Source organism: Microcaecilia unicolor, chromosome 2 (assembly GCF_901765095.1).
Source record: "Microcaecilia unicolor chromosome 2, aMicUni1.1, whole genome shotgun sequence".
Classification (NCBI taxonomy): Eukaryota; Metazoa; Chordata; class Amphibia; order Gymnophiona; family Siphonopidae; genus Microcaecilia; species Microcaecilia unicolor.
The window spans coordinates 263,867,558-263,889,953 of NC_044032.1; the positions used below are offsets into that span (position 1 = coordinate 263,867,558).

The 22,396-nt window shown below is 44.5% G+C and overlaps 1 protein-coding gene across 4 annotated transcripts in view; it reads left to right on the top strand.

Moving 5' to 3' along the window:
• The window catches only part of AVPR2 (arginine vasopressin receptor 2), a 77,487-nt gene extending 55,957 nt beyond the window's left edge, over positions 1-21,530 (top strand). For 3 of the 4 annotated variants that reach the window (XM_030194091.1, XM_030194092.1, XM_030194089.1), the window contains exon 3: positions 18,889-21,530. In XM_030194091.1, coding sequence (XP_030049951.1) covers positions 18,889-19,091 — 203 coding nt within the window. In that variant the 3' untranslated portion in view covers positions 19,092-21,530. The remainder of the gene's footprint in view (positions 1-18,888) is intronic. The other variant, XM_030194090.1, reaches the window with a different exon arrangement.
• The last annotated feature ends 866 nt before the right edge of the window (positions 21,531-22,396 follow it).

Here is a 22,396-nt window from a genome sequence, read left to right on the forward strand (position 1 = left end):
GTGGGTGTCTCTAGCAATAGTGCGCTCTAATTTTTAGCAAATGCTAAAACGTTAGCACACCTACAGCACAGTTTAGTAAACAGGGCCCTAGGTGTACTGACTCCATAGCCCTGCTATCAGTACTGCCTCTGGAGTTATGCAATATGTTCCCAAGCGAAGCGCCAGCAACACAGAATATTGAACTTTGATATTCATCCAGTCAAATTTGGCAGAATGATGGACATTTAGCAGTAATTTCTCTGCAGGTCTTAATGCACGGGAAGGACAATAAATTTGGAGAGCTGTTGCCAGTGATACCGGAACATCATTGTTTATAGTTCCATAAATTAAAGTTAATACTTTAAATTGTATGCACCATTGGATTGGCAGCCAATGTAACTTCTTTAGCACTAGAGAAATATAATCAAATCTGATGCAACCTGATAAAATGAGGACCACTTGCAAAAAAACAAAGCAGATGTACTGGAAGCCCCAAATGTAGTGCATTACGGTAATAGAAGAGAGGTGTTATATTGCTCTAAATTACTGTTACATAAGTAGATAAGTATTGCCATACTGGGAAAGACCAAAGGTCCATCAAGCCCAGCATCCTATTTCCAATAGTGGCCAATCCAGGTCACAAATACCAGGCAAGATCCCAAAAAAGTACAAAACATTTTATACTGCTTATCCCAGAAATAGTGGATTTTGGCCAAGTCCGTTTAATAACGGTCTATGGACTTTTCCTTTAGGAAGCCTCCAAACCTTTTTTAAACTCCGCTAAGCTAACCGCCTTTACCACATTCTCTGGCAACGAATTCCAGAGTGTAATTACACGTTGAGTGAAGAAAAATTTCTCTGATTCGTTTTAAATTTACTACATTGTAGCTTCATCGCATGTCCCTTAATCCTAGTATTTTTGGAAAGAGTAAACCGACGCTTCACATCTACCCGTTCAACTCCACTCATTATTTTACAGACCTCTAAAATTATCTGAATGTAACAAATGTTTAACTGTTTGGATGACTTTCAATAGAAAGCATTCTAAACTAGTAAAAAAGGCCTGTTTCCGAGAAATGAAACGGGCGCTAGCAAGGGTTTCCTCAAGTGTGTATGTTTGAGAGGGTGTGTGTGAGATTGACTGTGTGAGAGTGAGTGAATGTGTGAGAGTGTGTGTGTGTGACAGAGAGAGTGTGACTGGGTGCGAGTGAGAGTGTATGTATGAGAATCAGAGTGTGTGCCAGGGGCCCCTCCCTCCCTCCTCCCTCCCAGTTGCAGGGTCTCCCCCCCCCTCCCTCCGAGTTCCAGGGTCATCCCCTCCCTCCCTCCCAGTTCCAGGGTCCCTCTGAGTTTCAGGGTCCCCCCCACCCTCCCCCCTGTGAGTTTCAGAGTCCCCCTACCCTCCCAGTTCCAGGGCCACCTTCCCTCCGAGTTGAAACAGTTGTAGACTTGTTTATGATAGAGCAACAATTTAAAAACGACAATGTGGAGCACCAGCTCCTAGGTTTGTTTGGGTGTGAGTGTATAGCAATGATGGCAGCGTGGGTGAGTGGAAACAGAGATTAACCAATGGGCTTCTTTACTTACAGTGGACTTGATTGGCTCATTTTCACTCTTGTCTATTGATCCTTGTGCAGCATGTGAAAGGATTGCTTGCTTTGTTTTGACTGAACGGGGATGAGGGCTGCGCTGGAGGGGGACTGCTGGTGTGCGGTGCAGGCAGAAGAAGGCTTCCCTTGGATCTCCCTCGCTACCTGAGTCCCGCTGTCGTGTGATGTCACGTAACGTAACGTCAGCGAGGGCAGGACATAGGGAGGGAAGGAGATGGGAAGGGAAGCGATGTAGTGCCTGCCGCGGTTTGATAGAGGTGAGAGGCGCTGTGCTTTCCATGTAGGTAGGGGGGTCCATTGACGGAGAATGGGGGGGTGGGTGTGTGGGTTGAGCGGCGGTTACATCAGTGAGGGCGGGACATAGGGAGGGAAGGAGATGGGAAGGGAAGCAATGTTGTGCCTGCAGCGCTTTGATACAGGTGAGAGGCGCTGTGGTTTCCAAGTAGGTAGGCGGGTCCAGTGACGGGTGGGTGTATGGGTTGAACGGCGATTCGCTGAGTGTGTTAGCCCCGCCCTAGACGTCATCACGTTGTGGCGCGAGGGCGGGTCAGACAGTCATGGAGTAAAATTCCGATCTCTGCCACCTCAAAAGGGAAAAATTCCGATCTTTGCCACCTCAAAACGGAAGTTGCAGCTTCATTTAGAAAGTTGGGGTTGCGAATTATGTGCGGAAGGGGCGTGGCTGAGGGCGGGTCTATGAGTGAGAGTGAGTAGTGCATGAGTGACAGTGAGTGGTGCTGACAGCCTAGTGCAGGGCTTCAGTGTTTCCCTGCCACAGAGTGAGCTTCAGAATGTTTGTGGTGAGACTTATTTATATAGATGGTTTTAATAAGTTGAGTACATAACAATACTCCTATGCCTTCAGTCATTTCTCTTTCATATGTACCCAACCCCCCCAGTCTTCAGTCTTTTTCTCTTTCATGTACCTCCCACTCCCCCCCCCCCCCCCCCAGTCCAACCAGTTTCTGTCTCACCTGGTTGGCCTCACCTGCATCAACCCTTGCATAATTTTGGCTTCCCCACTTGTGACTCTGGCTGTCTTCAAGCTTGAGCCATGCTCTACAGGAAATTTGGTTTGGTCACATGATTTCAAATATCACCAGACTTGAAACTTCGAGAGCCCCGAACTTCCTGCAGTGCACGACTCAGACTTACAGAGCTTGAGCTGCATGGTTCAGGAAGTTTGGGTTGGTCCCGTGGTTTCAAGTCTCTCAAACTTGAAAACCACAAGAGCTCCCGAACTTCCTCCATCGTGCGACTGAAGCTTGAAGAGAGCTGGAGTCGCAGCAAGGAAGCCTGCATTGTGCGGGGATCGATGTAGCAGCTGGGATGGGCTGGATAGCAATACTTGGCAGGCTGAGTTCTGGCCCATGGGCCGTAGGTTGAACAAGCCTGATTTGTGGAGTCGAGATCTGAACCTGGACCAGGAAGCTGAAAAGTTGAAAGGCACAGTAAATCCGCTCACTTCATACTCTGCTGTTATTCAATAATGTGATCCCAGCCAGCATTTACAAACTCCAATAAACATTTACTTAAATTTGGTGAAGGTTTATATGCCTCACCCAACAACTATTTATTTATTTATTTTATTTTTATTACATTTGTACCCCGCGCTTTCCCACTCATAGCAGGCTCAATGTGGCTTACATATTATATACAGGTACTTATTTGTACCTGGGGCAATGGAGGGTTAAGTGCCCAGAGTCACAAGGAGCTACCTGTGCCTGCAGTGGGAATCGAACCCAGTTCCCCAGGAATTATCAGAGATACAGTAGAATCGTAACACATTGCAGTCATTGTACTAGTAATATGTCTGGTCACTCTTCTGTCATAGACAGAGATTCTTCACAGAAAACACTGCTGTGCTCCCATGTCCCTCATGCCTAACCAAAAACATGCAGCACTGGCCCAAAAGAACACAAACAGAAGCTAATTATTGAAAGTTTTTTGACATAAATATGCTTTCAGAGAAACTTTGACTTTTCTAACCATAATGTTAACACTGAACATGGAATCCCAAAAAATGTCCAGGATAACTTGATGACAAGAAGGGATAGCCAATTGTGTCTGTGAAAGAGTATAAGACATTAAATATTGGGATAAAAACTGAGGTGAACCTGTATATAGTGGGCCCAATGATCAGCCACTGGCGGGCGGCGCTTTTGCTGTATGCCACTGGCATTATTTTTATTTATTTTATTTGTTACTTTTGTATCCCACATTTTCCTACCTGTTTGCAGGCTCAATGTGGCTTACATAGTACCGTAGTGGCGTTCGCCATCTCCAGTAAAAAACAAATACATGTTGTGGTCAAATAGGGTTCATGTGTTATAGACACATCAGGGGAATCATGGCTAGGAAGAGTTATGCAATGTTCATTACAAGCTTTGGTTACGTTGTGTAGCAAAGTTTAGGAACTTAGGTAGGCTCGGTGGGGTATGCCTTTTTGAACAAATTGGTTTTTAGTGATTTCCGGAAGTTTAGGTGGTCGTACGTTGTTTTCACGGCTTTTGGTAGTACATTCCACAATTGAGTGCTTATGTAAGAGAAGCTGGATGCATAAGTTGATTTGTATTTGAGACCATTACAGCTTGGGTAGTAGAGATTTAAGTATGTTAATGTTGATCAGATTGTGTTTCTGGATGGTAGGTCTATGAGGTCTGTCATGTATCCCGGGGCTTCGCCGTAGATAATTCTGTGGACCAGGGTGCAGATTTTGATTGGGAGCCAGTGTAGTTTTTCCCGGAGGGGTTTGGTGCTTTCGAATCTCGTTTTTCCAAATATAAGCCTGGCTGCTGTGTTTTGAGCGGTTTGAAGTTTCTTTATGAGTTGTTCTTTGCATCCCACGTAAATTCCATTGCAATAGTCTGCGTGGCTTAGTACCATTGATTGTATCAAGTTGCAAAATATTTCCCTCGGGAAGAATGGTTTCACACGTTTAAGTTTCCACATTGAGTAGAACATTTTCTTAGTAGTTGAGTTCACTTGGCTCTCAAGTGTAAGGTTACGGTCTATTGTAACGCCGAGGATTTTCAGGCTATCTGAGATAGGGAGGGTGTGGTCTGGGGTGTTTATATTTGTGGGTTTGTACGTATTGTATTGGGATGAGAGAATGAGGCAGTGGGTTTTTTTCTGTATTGAGCTTTAATTGAAATGCATTTGCCCATGAGTTCATAATATTTAAACTGAGCTTGATTTCATTGGTGATTTCTGTCAGATCATGTTTGTAGGGTATGTATATTGTAACGTCATCTCCTTAGATGAATGGGTTGAGGCCTTGATCAGAGGCTAGTGTGGTCATCATTAGGTTGAAAAGGGTCGGTGTTAGTGGTGATCCTTGAGGTACTCCGCAATCTGCTTTCCACGGTAATGATATGTTTGGATTAGATTTCACTTGATATGTTCTGGTGGTTGATCCAGCTTAGTATGTTTCCACCAATGCTGAAGTAATCTAGGAGTTTTAGTAGTATGTTATGGTTTACCATGTCGAATGCACTGGACATGTTGAATTGAAGGAGAAGTATGCTTTTACCTGTTGCTATTTCCTGCTTGAATTTGGCCAGGAGAGTAACTAGTACTGTTTCAGTGCTATGGAGGGGGCGAAATCCTGATTGTGATTCATGTAGTATTGAGAATTTGTTTAGGTACTCAGGAAGTTGTTTGGTTACCATGCTTTCCATCAGTTTGACTACTAGTAGGATAGATGCTACTGGGCGGTAGTTGGTAAGTTCACTTGGTTTTTTCTTGGGATCTTTTGGTATTGGGGTGAGTAGGGTATTGCCCTTTTCCTTGGGGAGGTCTGCTATGAAGCAGTCGGGGGTGGATTTTATTAGGTAGCTGGGGCACGTATCCAGTTTGCAGTGGGTGACGGAGAATCTATGAATCGCATGGGTAACTGTTTCGGCAGTGAGGAGTGCAAAATTTGTCCAGGTTTGGTCCGCTGGGTATTCTCCAGAGGTTGGGTCCATACTGTTGATGAAGTTTTCAATATCAGTATTGTCGTGGGGAAGTGTGTTGCGTAGATTTACAATTTTTTCATTGAAGTATTTCGCAAGTTTGTCTGCGGATGGGATGTCTGTGTTGGTTGAGGTGATCGAGGTGGTGTCTAGCAGTTTATTCACGACTGGATATAGTTTCTTCTTATCTTTGTAATCAGGTCCTATTTTAGTTTTATAGTATGACCTTTTGGTCTGTCTTATTGCATATTTGTATTTCCTTTGAATTTGTTTCAAAGCGTTGAGCATGTGTTCATCTTTAATTTTTTTCCATGCTCATTCGAGTTTCCTAGATTGTGTTTTTAGTTTTTCCAGTTCGTCGTTAAACATGGTATTGGAGTGTGTCTTCGTGATGTTCTTGTTCGTATGGGTGCTATTTGGACTAGTATGCTTCTGCATCTTTTATCCCAGTCAGAGAGGTAGTCAATGGAGTCCGTTTGTGCTATCCATTCGTTATTGTATATCTGTTGCCAGAATGTTGTCGAGTCTATTTGGCCTCTTGTGCTGTAGGTTGTGTTTTCTTGGGTGTGATCCCTTTTCCGCCAATTTAGGGATAAGTTTAGTTTGTAGTGGTCGGTTCAAGGTGTTTCCGTCCATTTAATATCTGTTATTATTAGGTTTTGATGTGTGGACAATTTATATGAAATGAGGTCGTGTGTGCCCTTTGACGTGTGTTGCTTGCATATGTGGCCAATTGAGAGCCCTTAGGTGGAGGAATTCCTTGCATTCTCGTGCTTTGGTAGAGTTTTGGTCTTCTAGGTGAAGGTTGATGTCTCCTAGTATTAGTGAGTTGGGGTTGGTTACACAGGTGTTTGAAATGAAGTCCATGAAGTTTGACTGGCATTCGTTCCAATTACCAGGTGGTCTGTAAAACAAGACACAGTTCAGGTGATCGAGCAGGGATTTGTTGTGGATTCTGATTGAGGCAATTTCAAGTTGGGTTGTTATGGACTCAGCAGTGGTTTCAGAGGTGAAGTGGGATCGATAGATTAATGCTATACCTCCACCTCTCTTTTCCTTTCTGGTCCAGTGAGTGATTTTGTATCCTGGAGGGCATAGGTCAAGGTTTATGGGGTCCTTTTGATCATGTATCCAGGTTTCATTGATGAAAATTAGATCAAGGTTTTCTGACATGATCCAGTCTACTACTGTTGTTGTTTTGTTTATTACAGATCTGGTGTTGTTGTAACCCACTTGGATTTTTTGGTATGGGGCTTCTATGTTTGGTGTTATGTGGATTTTTGTTAGTTGTCATTTCTTTGTTAGTGTGTGTTTGTTATGGCCTTTCTTACCATTCTGTTGGTGTTGTCCGCATGTTGGTGTTCTTCCTTTGTTTTGGTTGTTGTCTATTTGTTGGGCTGTGGAGTATCTGGTCAGTCTTTGGTGATTATGTAGTATGGGTATCATGTTGTTTTCTGTGAGTAGGATGGTTACCGTTAGATGGATCACTGATAAGGAGTTGATACCTAGATATTCAATGTCGGGCTGTTTCCAGCAACTGGCATTGAATATCCTTGGGGTTTTTTAACCATTAAAAAATTAACCAGTTAAGCCAATATTCAGCGTTAACTGGATAATTTTTTAGCGGTTAAAGATAGGCATGCTATTTATGGGGCCTATTTTAACCACTGAACATAGCCAGTTAAGCACTGAAAATCAACGCCTAACCGGCTATGTCACTAACTGTGGATATTTAGCAGGAGATAACCAGTTATCTCCCACTGAATATCCGCATTTAGGTGTTGATATGCTATTTAATCGGTCAGCGGCTGTGTCTGGCTCGTTAAATATCTTTGAATATTGGGGGGAGTGAGTTTTGTGGACCAGGTCCAAGATTTATTTATTTATTTATCTATGACATTTGTATCCCACATTATACCAAACAAGAATGAGTTCAATGTGGCTCACATTTAACTAATATTAATGTAATGAAGCAGTACAATAGTTTATACATAATAAATTATTTATTTATTTATTTATTTGTTAACATTTGTATCCCACATTTTCCCACCTATTTGTAGGCTCAATGTGGCTTACATAGTACCGGAGAGGCCTTTGCAGGCTCCGGTGTGAACAAATACAGGGTGATGTTGTGGTAAGATCAAGTTCATGTGGCACAGCCACATTAGAGAATCGGAGAATGGAAGAGTTGTGTTATGTCCATTACGTGCTTTAGTTTGGTTGTTTTGCAGAGATTAAGCATTTAAGTTGGATCGGTAGGGTATGCCTTTTTAAACAGGTTGGTTTTAGTGATTTCCGGAAGTTTAGGTGGTCGTACATCATTTTCAAGGCTTTTGGTTATGCGTTCCACAGTTGTGTGCTTATGTAGAAAAAACTAGATGCTTAAGTTGTTTTGTATTTAAGTCCTTTGCAGCTTGGGTAGTGCAGATTTAGATAAGATCGTGTTGATTCGGATGTATTTCTAATTGGTAAGTCGATCAAGTCTGTCATATAACTCGGGGCTTCTCCGTAGATGATTTTGTGAACCAGGGTGCAGATTTTGAAGGCGATGCATTCTTTGATTGGGGGCCAGTGTAGTTTTCGCGGAGGGGTTGTATGCTTTCAAATCCCGTTTTACCAAATATAAGCCTAGCTGCCGTGTTTTGAGCGGTCTGAAGTTTCTTTAAGGTTTGTTCTTTACATCCCGCATAAATTCCATTGCAGTAATCTAAGTGGCTTAGTACCATTGATCAGGTTGCGAAATATTTCCCTCGGGAAGAATTGCTTCACGCGTTTGAGTTTCCACATTGAGTGGAACATTTTCTTTGTTGTGGATGCCACTTACATAAGTACATAAGTAGTGCCATACTGGGAAAGACCAAAGGTCCATCTAGCCCAGCATCCTGTCACCGACAGTGGCCAATCCAGGTCAAGGGCACCTGGCACGCTCCCCAAACGTAAAAACATTCCAGACAAGTTACAGGTATACCTAAAAATGCGGAATTTTTCCAAGTCCATTTAATAGCGGTCTATGGACTTGTCCTTTAGGAATCTATCTAACCCCTTTTTAAACTCCGTCAAGCTAACCGCCCGTACCACGTTCTCCGGCAACGAATTCCAGAGTCTAATTACACGTTGGGTGAAGAAAAATTTTCTCCGATTCGTTTTAAATTTACCACACTGTAGCTTCAACTCATGCCCTCTAGTCCTAGTATTTTTGGATAGCGTGAACAGTCGCTTCACATCCACCCGATCCATTCCACTCATTATTTTATACACTTCTATCATATCTCCCCTCAGCCGTCTCTTCTCCAAGCTGAAAAGCCCTAGCCTTCTCAGCCTCTCTTCATAGGAAAGTCGTCCCATCCCCACTATCATTTTCGTCGCCCTTCGCTGTACCTTTTCCAATTCTACTATATCTTTTTTGAGATACGGAGACCAGTACTGAACACAATACTCCAGGTGCGGTCGCACCATGGAGCGATACAACGGCATTATAACATCCGCACACCTGGACTCCATACCCTTCCTAATAACACCCAACATTCTATTCGCTTTCCTAGCCGCAGCAGCACACTGAGCAGAAGGTTTCAGCGTATCATCGACGACGACACCCAGATCCCTTTCTTGATCCGTAACTCCTAACGTGGAACCTTGCAAGACGTAGCTATAATTCGGGTTCCTCTTACCCACATGCATCACTTTGCACTTGTCAACATTGAACTTGGCTCTCTAGTGTTAAGTTACAGTCCACTGTAATGCCGAGGATTTTCAAGCTGTCTGAGATAGGAAGGGTGTGATGTGGGGTGTTGATACTTGTGGGGATGTCCGCGCTGTGTTCGGATGAGAGGATGAGACAATGAGTTTTTTCTTTATTGAGTTTTAGTTGAAATGCATTTGCCCATGAATCCATGATGTTCAGGCCGAGCTTGATTTCGTTGGTGATTTCTGTCAGTTTGGTTTTGTAAGGAATGTATATTGTGACATTGTCTGCATATATGAAAGGGTTAAGGCCATGGGTGGATAAGGACTTGGCAAGTGGGGTCATCATTAAGTTGAATAGGATCAGTGATAGTGGTGCTCCTTGCATTATTCCACAGTCTGCTTTCCACGGTGATGATATGTTTGAATTTGATTTTACTTGATATGTTCTTGTGGTTAATTAGTACAAGTAAGAATCTAATAATGCATTGAGCATAGTATTGGAGAGTAATTGATTTGAAGATAGAATATAAGAAGAGAGAACTGGGGATCACAGGATAGAGCTGTGGTCGATTATGTTCTTTATCAACGGAGGAACTTACTGGACTATTGTAATTTATTTGGGATGCCCTAAAGGTCAGTTGAAATGGTTACAAACAGCTCTGAACACTTCCTTTTAATTTTTGGTTTGCCTAATTATGATAGTATTTCTTCTTATGTTTACCTTCATCAGTACATTTTTTCTAGCAAAAAAGGTGCCGGTACTCAAATGCTAGGCCACCCTTCAGGAGTGGGATGATCACTGAGGGATCATTCCACAATAGCCAGGCCCCCTGCAACCAGTCACAGAATCTATGACAAGGCAGAGTTAGTGTGTAGAGCCTGAGTTCTTTCATTAAAACTTGAGGTCCATGGGTCAATTTTAGCAGTCAATGAAAAAGGTGCCGGTACTCAGTACCCCCAAGTACCCCCTCAAAAAAAGCCCTGACCTTCATTGGCTACCCATTGAAGCTAGGATTCTTTTTAAATTGGCCTCTTATGTATTTAAGATTTTACATGGTTCAGCTCCCCTTTACCTTTATTCACATTTTCAGTTTGACACTTTCTCTAGAGTTAGAAGATCAAATTAGGTGTTTTTTTTTTTTCCTTCCCTTCCTCCAGAGGTAAGAAAAGGTTAAGAATGTTTTTCAACTTTAGCATTTTAAGCTGCAAGATTTTGGAAGGAACATGTTAAAATATTCTCATCTTCTAATATTTATGTTATATTTCAGAAGGAAGTTAAGACGTTTGTTATTTCAGAAGTTTAATTTAGGAAATAATGTTTGATTTGAACTGATATTTCCCAGAAGTCTGTAATCTGGTTCTCATATATTATAAGCCACTTTGAACTGAAAGGTGTAAGTGGAATATAAGTTAGGTTGTTATGTTATATTATATTATATTATATTATATTATATTATATTATATTATATTATATTATATTATATTATACATGATATGACACCAGTGTTCAAGTTTGAAAAGAGTGGTTACATGGTCAAACTTTCTGGCTCCAGATATCTGTTTAACTGCAGTGTTTCCCGTGCAGAACACACCTAGAAAAAAATTAGTGCATCAGCTTAATAAATTCTGTCCCTGTTTCCTTCACTGCTTCCTCCCCTGTGCACTGCCTGTGTTAGTCCCTCACAAACTTCCATTGCTTGATGGTGCAGCAGCCAGGGAGCAGAGCCAAGGACAAGACCACTCCCCTGGAATAGAGTTTTATAGTTCCTCTGTTTATTCCCACAGGATGCATTCCACTGCTGTTGCCAGAGAGAAGAATCAGCTCTGGGTTTTAGAAACTGCAAGAGCTTTCCATGTCAAAAGTTCACACACCTGACACTGGTAGAAACACTCTGATAGGCAGAACTGTATGTCCTCTTTTGAATAATTAAAAAAAAAATCCTCTCAGGTATTTCTGTCCCCACTGCAGGGAATAAAGGCCATCCTATATCCAAGCCATTTTCTATTTCTTCTAATTTCACTCTATCACTCAATGGAATAAAGAAAATCCTTAGGCTTTTCTATCCCATTTTATCTCACAACATCAATCAATGGAATAAATAATATCCCCAGACATTTCTATCCCTTCTATCTCACTGTATCACACTGCAGGGAATAAAGAACATCCCCAGACATTTCTACCCTTCTATCTCAATGTATCACACTGCAGGGAATAAAGAACATCCCCAGACATTTCTATCCCTCCTATCTCACTGTATCACTACAGGGAATAAAGAACATCTAATACTAGCAGAAAAATGCACTAGTATAAAACATTCAAACAACGCTGAAATATATTTATACTAGTAAAAGAGGCCCGTTTCTGGAGCAAATGAAACAGGCGCTAGCAAGGTTTTCCTCCCCAACACCCCCCTCCTCCCTCCCTCCCTCCCTACCTACCTACCAACCCCTTCGTCGTTCTGACACCATTGCTCCGCACCTCCTGAACGCACCGTACGCCATTGCTCCGCCCTCAGTGTGTGACGCCATTGCTCCGCCCTCGACGTCATCACGTTTGACGCGAGGGCGGGGCCCCTTGACTTGGCGATTTCTGTGGCTTCACCACCATGAACCCTTCGAACCCGTCTTGAAGGAAGTGACGTCAGTGTCTTCAGAACATTGAGGGTGAGTTTTATTATATAAGATATGTTGGAGAAAAGCCTTCAGAAACCAAAGGACTACAGCCTTTGGTGAGACACGGTTAGACTTTCAAACCAGTGCTTTGTTTCTATCCTTGGCCGATATAGAGTGTAACTGAGATGGACAATTTGAAGTACCCACCAGTTGGAGGTTACAAGGGGCCACATTTCTTGGAAAAAACTCAGTCACCATCCTATTGGCAGGTCATCCGGAACAGTCACTGGTACAGCAGCTATGCTTCTGGAGCCAGTCAAAAGCTTGTGAGAAGGAGGAGCATACCTATATGTATGTGAGTATTAGGGAGCATCTTGCTAGATAACTTCCTGGATGAGGAGGGAGCAGAAGGCTTCTGGTGGAAGAGAGTATCGATGGTATCAGTATGCTTCTTAATGAGGTCAGCGACCTCCTCTTCCCTCTTTCCAAAAAGGTTATCCCCCCCCCCCCCCCCCCGGCACATGGCATCTGCCAATCTCTGCTGGACCGCAGGGTCCAAGTCAGAGACACACAGCCATGAGAGTTTATGCATTGCTATATTCTGAGCAGAGATCTGATATGCCACATCAAAAGTACTGTAAGCACCCCTGGCCAGAAACTTTTGACATGCCTTCTGCTGCTTCACCAGCTGGTAAAGAGATTCAGCCTGTTCCGGCGGGAGAGAGTCTGTCAAATCGGATATACTGCACACCAAGTTCCGCAAGAAAAGGCTCATGTAGAGCTGGTAAGATTGTATGTGGGAAATGAGCATAGAGGCCTGATACGTCTTCGACCCAAAATAATCCAGGGTTCGAGCTTCTCTGCTTGAGGGCGCCAAAGCAAAGTCCCTGGAACTCCTGTCAAAGCCTGGGGAACTCTGGATCCGAAACATGGTGTCAGTCTTTTTGGATAGGACAGGGACCGACAGAGGGGACTCCCAGTTTTTCACCTGAACATCATTCAGGATCTAGTGAAGCAGGATCGTCATGGGCTCTCTAGGAGGAGATTCATAGTCCAGGACCTCGAACATCGCAGCTCTGGGCCTGTCCTCCTTCTCCAAATGAATTGGAATTTCCCTGTCAAAAGCAGGGAAGGAAAGGCACTCAGGTGAAGACTTCCTCCTTTCCTCTGGAGGAGAGGGATCAGATGGGATACCATAGTACTTCTTCCTGAAAAGTATCTAGGGTCCTCATCCGATGTCCTTGAGAGTTCCTCATCAGTGTCAGCAAAGAGCTTCTTATGGAAGGGCTGAGATTGAGCCTGTCTCGAGAGAGGAACTGTGTCCTCATGTGGAGGGGCGTCGAGATGCAGGCTCCACCCATGGCTCTGGTGAAGCTTCCTCCACTGACTTCAAGGGAATGCCAGCATGGGCAGCTGTCGATACCAGTACTATACGCCACCCTGGGGGACAGAGACCTCACTGCAGACTGAGGGCTTTGTAGGACAGCAGGAGGAGATATGGTTGGTGCAGGCACCCAAGATTCCGATACACTTGACTCTGTTGAAGGAGCCCTGCCAATTGCTCATGGAGCATGGCCGAGATGTGCTCATTGAGGGCCATCATTGGGAAAGGTTGGGGCATCGGTTCAGAGGCAGCCTGCTGAACTGTTGGGGTTGGTGTGGGTGCCTGGTTCTGGCTACATAGAGACCTATGTGTTGGCACCTTCATGATGGAGGGAGAGTGCTCCTCCCATTGCCAACACCATGCATTGAGGGGGATCGATGCCAGTGCTTCTTGGCCTTCACCTGATGCCAATCATCAATACTCCTCGGTGCCCAAGAGGACGACATCAAGTCCCCACATCTCGGTGTCAGGTCCGATGCTGACTGGTCTCGGGCGCCAAGGCAGATGGAGACCTGCTCGATACATGCCAATTCCCAGTGTCTGTTATGGGCCTAGCAGCCATAAGGACCGATGTACCTGATTCCAGTGCAAGGCTCAACGTTGATGCCGACGTCGATTTGGAGCAGGCTCCAAAACGTTTCTCTCTCTGAGCCTCTCTGGCCAGCTGAGTCCTTTTCTTCATAGGAAGACAAAGAATACAGCTGGAAAGGGTATATTCAGGCCACAACCACTGGAGATGCCAAGAATGAGTGTCTTTTCCACAGATGGTCTGATTGCACCGGGCACAGCACTTGAAGTCACTAGGTACATTCGATGACGGGAAAACAGTGGCCAAATCAAATGACTCAATGGTGACCTTATAAAGGGTCAAATCACCAAGAAAAAAATAAGAGAGAAAGCCCGACCGGAGCTCAGGCCTTAGAGGGACTACTGAGCGAGAAAAAAAATTAAGAAAACTTTAAAGTGGGGAAAAATACAAATATAAGGGGAGAGAAAAAAAACCCAGTAGGGGAAAAAACAAAGAATATCCAGGAAAGAATCCCACAGGGGGGAAATGGCCAAAACCTCAAAAGCCCTAACAATCAGGGAGGGAAGCTCTTCCCTGCGAAGAAAGGCCGGCAGCCGTCAGATCATCCCCCTCCTCAGAGGGCAGGGTGACCTCTCATCTGCCAAATCCAAAGATTCTGAGGGAGAGCCCGGAGACAAAACCGGGCCATCTGTGTCACCCGGGGACGTTTTGGCAGGAAAGACTGAGAGGCTGCAGCAACCGAAGTTTGCTGAGGAAGAGAGGGGCTGCCTCACAGAAGCGCGCTGTGCCTCTTGTCTTTCAACCGCTACATGCGGAGTGGGTCACACCTCGCTGCACTAACTGCCCCGAGGAAACCGCCGAAACTATCCCCTGCGCTTGTGACTCACCGGACACCTGAGGGGAACCCCCATCGCGCTGAACACCCCCTGCGGACTGACGACGGCAGGACTCATACTCCCCCGATGCTGCTCTCCAGCCCCCACACTGGGAGCAGCGCTTAGCTGCCTCAGAAGGCACTGACATGCTCTACAAACACCTGCCCCAAAACTGACTCTGCTGAACGTCTAGTTCCTCCATAAGATTAAACAAAAACAAAGTCTCTTACCTTTTTTTTTTTTTAGTCAGGAGAGAAAGGAAACACCCGACCAGGCCAACAGTCCCGTGCAACGGAGGAAAGGTAGGGGGAGGGAGGGACCTGGCACCACCAGGTGTACACCACAAGCTGCAAATAGCCACTCAACCCCTGTCTGTGCTAAACTAGGCTTAAAGGACACCAGTAGCCAGATCAAACCAGAGCTGCACAGAGATGTCCTTCCACCTGCTAGATAGAGACTTCCTGAGCCTGTACGTCTAGCCCCCTCTTTGGCCATTTTCAAGTCCAAACTTAAAGCCCACCTCTTTACCACTGCTTTTGACTCCTAACCCTCACTTGCCCTGTCCTTTTATCCTCACCTCTTTATTCCCTTACCCTTAATTGTTCTGTCTGTCTGCCTGTCTTATCTAGATTGTAAGCTCTTTGAGCAGGGACTGCCTTTTTGTGTAGGGTGTACAGTGCTGCGTATGCCTTGTAGCGCTATAGAAATGATAAGTAGTAGTAGTAGAGAGAATACTGAGATTCAGTTGGCTGCACAAGACCACATATAGCAAACCTTGGAGGTTCTCTCTATCTCCACCTGCTAGTAGAGGGACACAACCCACAAGACTCTGGATTGATCTGTGGGACGCCATGGAATACACTTATCAAAATAAATGCACTTCTATTCACATCTACTATAATAAAACACACCTCCAACGTTCTGAAGCTGACTCCGTGGCTTCAGTGAAGGGTTCGTAACGGTGTCAATCTCTCTATGCCCCGCCCTCACGTCAAAATGTCATGGCATCGAGGGTGGGAAATCTGAAGGCAGGACTACTGAGGGAACAAAATCGAAGGCTGGATATGGACAATACGTTATGACGTTGAGGACAGAAAGCAGGATGACTGAGGGAACGAAATCAAAGGATGCAGACGGCCAGGCTACAGACGGCCATCGCTGGGTGGCTGGAGGGGGGGCAGGGAACAGAGGAGAATCGCAGGGTTGCTGTGGGGGGGGCAGGGGACAGAGGACAATCGCTGGGTGGCTGGAGGGGGGGGCAGGGGAGATAGGAGAATCGCTGGATGGCTGAAGGGGGGCAGGGGACAGAGCATAATCGCTGGGTGGCTGGAGGAGGGCAGGGGACAGAGGAGAATCGGTGGATGGCTCGAGGGGGGGCAGCGGAGAGAGGAGAATCGCTGGGTGACTGGAGGGGGCAGGGGAGACAGGAGAATCACTGGATGGCTGAAGGGGGGGCAGGAGAGAGAGCATAATCGCTGGATGGCTGGAGGGGGCAGGGGACAGAGGAGAATCGCTGGATGGCTCGAGGGGGGGCAGTGGAGAGAGGAGAATCGCTGGGTGGCTGGATGGGGGGCAGGGGAGACAGGAGAATTGCTGGGTGGCTGGAGGGGGGCAGGGGAGATGACAATCGCTGGGTGGCTGCAGGGGGGCATGGAACAGAGGAGAATCGCTGGGTGCCTGGAGGGGGCAGGGGACAGAGGACAATCACACACACTCTCTCTCTCACAGACACACTCACACCCAGTCTCACTCTCTCTCACACACACACACACACTCTCTAGCTCACAGTCAGTGTCTTTCTCTCTCTCACTCTCACACTATGTCTCACACTGTATCACATTCACTCTCTATGTGTCACAGAGTCACTCTCACACACTCTCGGTCTCACAGAGAGTCTGTGTATTGCACACATACTCTCTCACACTCTCTGTCTCACACACACTCTCTCTCTCATGCACAGTGTATCTGTGTCAAACACACTCTCTCTCTCACACTCACTGTGTCTCACATACGCACTCATACACACACTCTCATTCAAACACACACACTCTCATTCTGACACACACACTCTCTCTCTCACAGACACACTCGCACCCAGACTCACTCTCTCTCTCACACACACTCACTCTCACACACACTCTCTGAAACATACACACTTCGAGGAAAACCTTGCTAGTTCCCATTTCATTTGTGTCAGAAATGGACCTTATTTACTAGTATGTCTTATAAAAGATGGATTCTCTAGAGTTAAGGCATATATCTTCCTCAAAGTTTGCAAAGTGAATCGCTTGTTTACTCTTTCCAAAAATACTAGGACTAGGGGGCACACAATGAAGCTACAAAGTAGTAAATTTAAAACAAATTGTAGAATATATTTCTTCACTCAAAATGCAATTAAACTCTGAAATTCGTTGCCAGAGAATGAAGTAAAAGCAGTTAGCTTAGCGGGGTTTATAAAAGGGTTGGCTAGCTTCCTAAAAGAAAAGTCCATAAGTCATTATTAAAATGGACTTGCGAAAATCCACTGCTTATTTCTGGGATAAGCACCATACAATATATTGTACTGTTGGGATCTTGCCAGGTACTTGTGACCTGGATTGGCCACTGTTGGAAACAGGATGCTGGGCTTGATGGACCTTTGGTCTGTCCCAGTATGGCAACATTTATGTACTTATATACTAAATAAAACCTCATTACAACAAAGTACTACTGTCTCAAATGCATATTAAGTATTTGAGACACTAGTACTTTGTTGTAATGAGGCTGCTTTTAAGAGGATAAATATAGGATGCCCCTATCATAGTACCATCACAATATTATTTAGTGTGTTATTTACAATTTTTTCAGTGATCTTCTGTAAGTTTATATCACTTTTGTTTTCAGTAGTTTAAAACCAGTAGGTGAAGCGTTCTGTCCACACCACTGGGGTATATATTGTTTAAGATATATTTATTTAAGGCATAGCACACATATGGATGGTTAACAGTTATTTATGTTTTTACCTGTAGCCTGTAAGTGTGGCTAAAGTGGGTGCAGCAGGTATGCAGTGCAGGGAACTCCATGACCCATCACCAGTGTGCCACAGAACAGTAAAGACAAGATGGAGGAGTAAAAGTACCATGAGCAGCTGTAGGATGGACAGCTGAGGGGGGATAGGATAGAGGTCTATAAAATCCTGAGTGGAGTGAAACGGGTAAAGTACAAAGACTAGGGCAGGGGTGGGCAACCTTTGTACACAGAGGGCCACATGAATGCCAGTATTATCCCTTGCATGCTGCACGCTACATAATGTCAGAACTGGAAATGCACACAGCTCCATAGGCCTTCTGTGTTAGATAAATAAATAAGTAAGTAAAAACTCAACTAAAAATAAAGTAAACAAACTGCTAGAGTGACTATTCTGAAAACATTTGCAAAATATAGTATTCAAAGTCACCACAACTCTGGTTAATGGTGTTTTCTGTTTATACTTCCCATGGTCTTGGGGGCCACAGGTTGCCTACCCCTGGACTAGCGGATACTCCATGAAGTTACTTGTGGCATAATTTAAACAAACTGGAGAAATTATTTTTCACTCAGCATATAGGGCCTCTTTTATCAAACTGCACTAGCGGTCCTCGGTGCGGTAATGCCAAAAAAGCCCATTCTCTTTGAATGGGCTTCGGAACTGCTAGCTAGCTCGGCTTGATAAAAGAGGCCCATAGTTAAACTCTGGAACTCTACTCTTTGCCAGATCAAGTAGTATAAGCAGTTAATGTAGCTGGGTTTAAAAAAGGTTTGGAGGAAAAGTCCATAAACTGCTATTAAGGTAGACCTGGGGAAGCCATTGCTTATCCATGGGATCGGTAGCATGGAATCTTGCTACTTTTTGGGATTCTATCACAGACTTGCGACTTGGATTGACTACTGATAGAGATAGCATACTGGGTAGAAGGACTCGTGGTCTGACCCAGTGGGGCAATTCTTATGTTCTTACAGCTCCTGTAACAGTAGTACTGGGAGGTATTGCTAATGCCAAAATTGGAACTGCCTGTCTTGACTGAATAACATAACACAGAACTAGGTCAGACAATTAGGAAGTGAGAAGGGGGTAAATGAAGCCATCTGCTAACACCTAATTGAGCTGTGAATAAAACCTGGAGTGGCTCAATATGCTTTAGAAAAAGAGTGGCTTCCACTGGAGCATGCAGGGAAGGAGGAAAAGGAACAGCTCCTGCTGCATTTCTGCCAATAACGTTTGTCTTTTTATTTCTTAAAGCAGGTGTTGTGGTCATCCTCATGCTCCTGGCCAGCCTAAACAGCTGCACCAACCCTTGGATCTATGCAGCCTTCAGTAACAGCATCTCCCATGAGCTGCGCCAACTCTTCTGTTGCTGCCACCTACGTCGGCCGCGCATGAACTCCAGCCAGGAGGACTCCTGCTTCACAGGCTCCTCCACCCTGCCCAAGGACTCATTCTGATGATGAGGGAGGCAGAGCAGGCCACAAACGTTACCCTCAGGACAAAGCGGGTATACCCCCTCCCCCTAAAAAGCCATTCAAAGCTTGTTCTACCTGTTGGGCATTCAAAGCCAATTGTTACCACGTAATTTACAATCTAGGAAAGGACAATGAAACAGTGACAGTAAAATCTTACAGCTCAGAATTCTGGTGGCAGAGAACAGGGCATCCATCGCAAGATAGCGGCTTTAAAAGGTGCCCACAGTAAGAAAAGAAGTTCTGAAGAAATTCACTGAGCCATTTGTGACCTTAAAAATTTAGTCTTGCCTTATGTTAAAGCATGGTTTCCAGTATTTCAAGATTTGAAGGGCTGTTTGTAGGGAGGGGAGGCTACAGACTTCAAGGGACTGTTAAAGCTTGTGCATGTCACTATGAAAACATTACAAAGGTAGCTGATTACTGTATGGCAACTTATGCCTTTTTTTCATTGAGACTTTTTCCTGGTTCCTCCATTGCACATCAGTGAAAGACAACACTCACATGTTGAACATGTGTTACAAGGTTTCCTGAATCTAAATCTGAGCCATTTAACCTGGTTAGTAATTCTGTCTGTAGTTTAATAAAAACATTTTCTGTCACACACTCTTTGCTCAGCCTATTTTAAAGACCTGTTCTGTATCAATGACTCATAGAGCAAATGTTTAGAAATCTACAGAACTGTACTCGCTTCTGTCAAACTAATGTGTCTCCTAGCATTTTCTCAAATGTTGTGGTCTTTCCCAGTGTCTTCAACATCTAGGGCACCATTTTTCCGAGTTCCAAAACAGGACATGTCTGCAAAATGAGCCCCCACCACTCTCCACATACATGTAAGCTAGTATCCAGAGAAGCAAGGAAGCCACCAGAACAATAGAAGATGACATATGACCTTCAGGCAGGGAGTTATGGATAAAACACCTTCATTGTAATTTTCACGTTAAACCCACGGTAACAGCATAGTTTTCTGCATTGCCCCTCCTCCCTCCCCAGTATGTCACAGCATCCAGTCCCTCCTTAACAGAAGGAAATTGTAGACGGAATTCGGAGTTATTTCCATAATAGAATTCTTTTCCCATTCCAGTTCTTCAATATGGGAGTGGAATATGTCAGAAGGTCATTTCACTGAAGTCATCATCAAAAAATTTGTTGAACAGAATAGGAGGCAAGAAGAAAGACTTGAAGCTGGAAACATCAGAACCAGCCTTGTGATTCCCATGATGGACACAACTGCCTAAAATGTGTGTTGATCAACCCACACACCAGTTAAAGCCACTGCATCAACTCTTTAAGCTTAAGAAAAATATTCATTCCTTCTGCTTCTCACCAGAGTTCATCAGACATTGTATTGCAGTTGTCACCATCAAATGCCACGCACTTCTCAAGCAATTAGTTCTTGGTCAGACTTTCAGTGACAGTCTAGGGAAAAAGTGGGGCATTCAAGGTCAGAATTTCCCACATATTTTACTGAAGGTGATGCTTTTTGTAAAATATGTGTAAGGATGCTGGCAAATACATACAATAAGTGCAAATAGGTCCAGCAGGAACAGCTATTTTAGTAAGAAACATGATTCAAAAAAAGAAAAGCATCACTCAGGGCTTGTCAGCATGTAATATGTAAATATAAATTTTACAAACCTGGAACATCCAGGAGGAGTCAATTAAGGAGCTGAGTAGAAAAAAAAATCTTTTTTGGATTTTTTTTTTAGGTGGTTGTTAAACACCAGAGAGGTAAACACAACTGTCCCTGAATCACTCGTGTCATCCCCAGTCCAAGTATGCTGTTAGCTGGCATGCCTGCCTGCCTTGGAGCAAGTGCTGATGTCTAGTTTTTTTTAAAATAAAAGTATGGGTGTGTGGCCATTACAAACTCAGCAATCCACGCATACTTCTCCAGTCTGCGCTAAACATACCCACAACATGCTGTCTTGGAAACTGTACATGCTGTACATTTACAAATGTGAATAGTGGTTTTCTAAAATAGCTATTTACATGCATAGTGCATTTATATGTGTAAACACCATTATTTTGTTTACATGTGTAAAAGTAGCACAAGCCTTCTAAAAGGGCCTCTTTTATCTCTGGAAGAGAGATTATTTAAAGAGGGACCACTGGGGCATAAATGTTAAGGATGGGTTAAAGGCATATTTGTTATTGAAACTGTTAATAAAGTTTTGAACTTAAAAAACACTGCATCATGGTTTGGCTCTATTGAACAACTGATTGAAGGGACTTTTCCCTAGGCCTGCAGGTTCTACTTTTCCCTATTTCTGTGCAAACATGGGGGTCTGGCCACAGTGACAGTGGCCACATTTTACAGAGAGTCAAAAGATGTCAGGAGTACTGATGTTCCAACCCAGGCGCCTGTGGTCTAGAAACTGCTGACCTATTGTTATGATTCTACTGAGACAGGCAGGGGAATGACTGGGATTTGCTTCTGATTGGCCTGCATCATGTCCCCTACCTCAACGCAAGCGGCGTCCTCGGGCTGCGCAGGGTCCTGGCAACACACACACTTGACTGGCTCAGCCTTGAGCCATGTCTGTGTACTTCTTCTCTGGCTGAAGGCTCCTTGATTACCTTGCTCTCATGCACCTGGATCTGCTCTCTCTGCCTGGCTTCCAGGCTCTTTAATTGCCTTGCTACCACGCACCTGTGTTGACTTTCTCTCTGCCTACCTGACCTATGGAAGCTCTCTTCAGCTGGTTCCTGTCTACGTCAGAAAGCCTGCACTATTTCTGGGATGCTTTCCCTCTGCCTCATTGCTTCGGCTTCTACTTGGGTAAGTGTTTCTCTTCAGCGTACTCTTCTGTTTGCTGCCTGCCTGTAAAGACCCTGCTTGTACCTGGATTACTCTTCTGTTTACTGCCTGCCTGTAAGACCCTGCTTGGACCTGGTTACTCTCTTGTCTGCTGCCTGCCTGAATATCATGCCTGGACCTGGTTACTCTCTTGTCTGCTGCCTGCCTGGATATCCTGCCTGGACCTGGCTACTCTCTTGTCTGCTGCCTGCCTGGATATCCTGCCTGGACCTGGTTACTCTCTTGTCTGCTGCCTGCCTGGATATCCTGCCTGGACCTGGTTATTCTTCTGTCTACTGCCTGCCTGAATATCTTGCCTGGACCTGGTGACTCCGGAAGAGTTATGCTAGCCCTTGCTCGCAGTAAAATACAGTCCAATGGCTCATAATAAGAGCTAGGCCTCTTAAAATCAAAACCATCTCTGATATAAAAGAGAACTAGTTTGTAAAAATCAGAGATCACCTTTGACATAGTTACATTTTACTGTGGC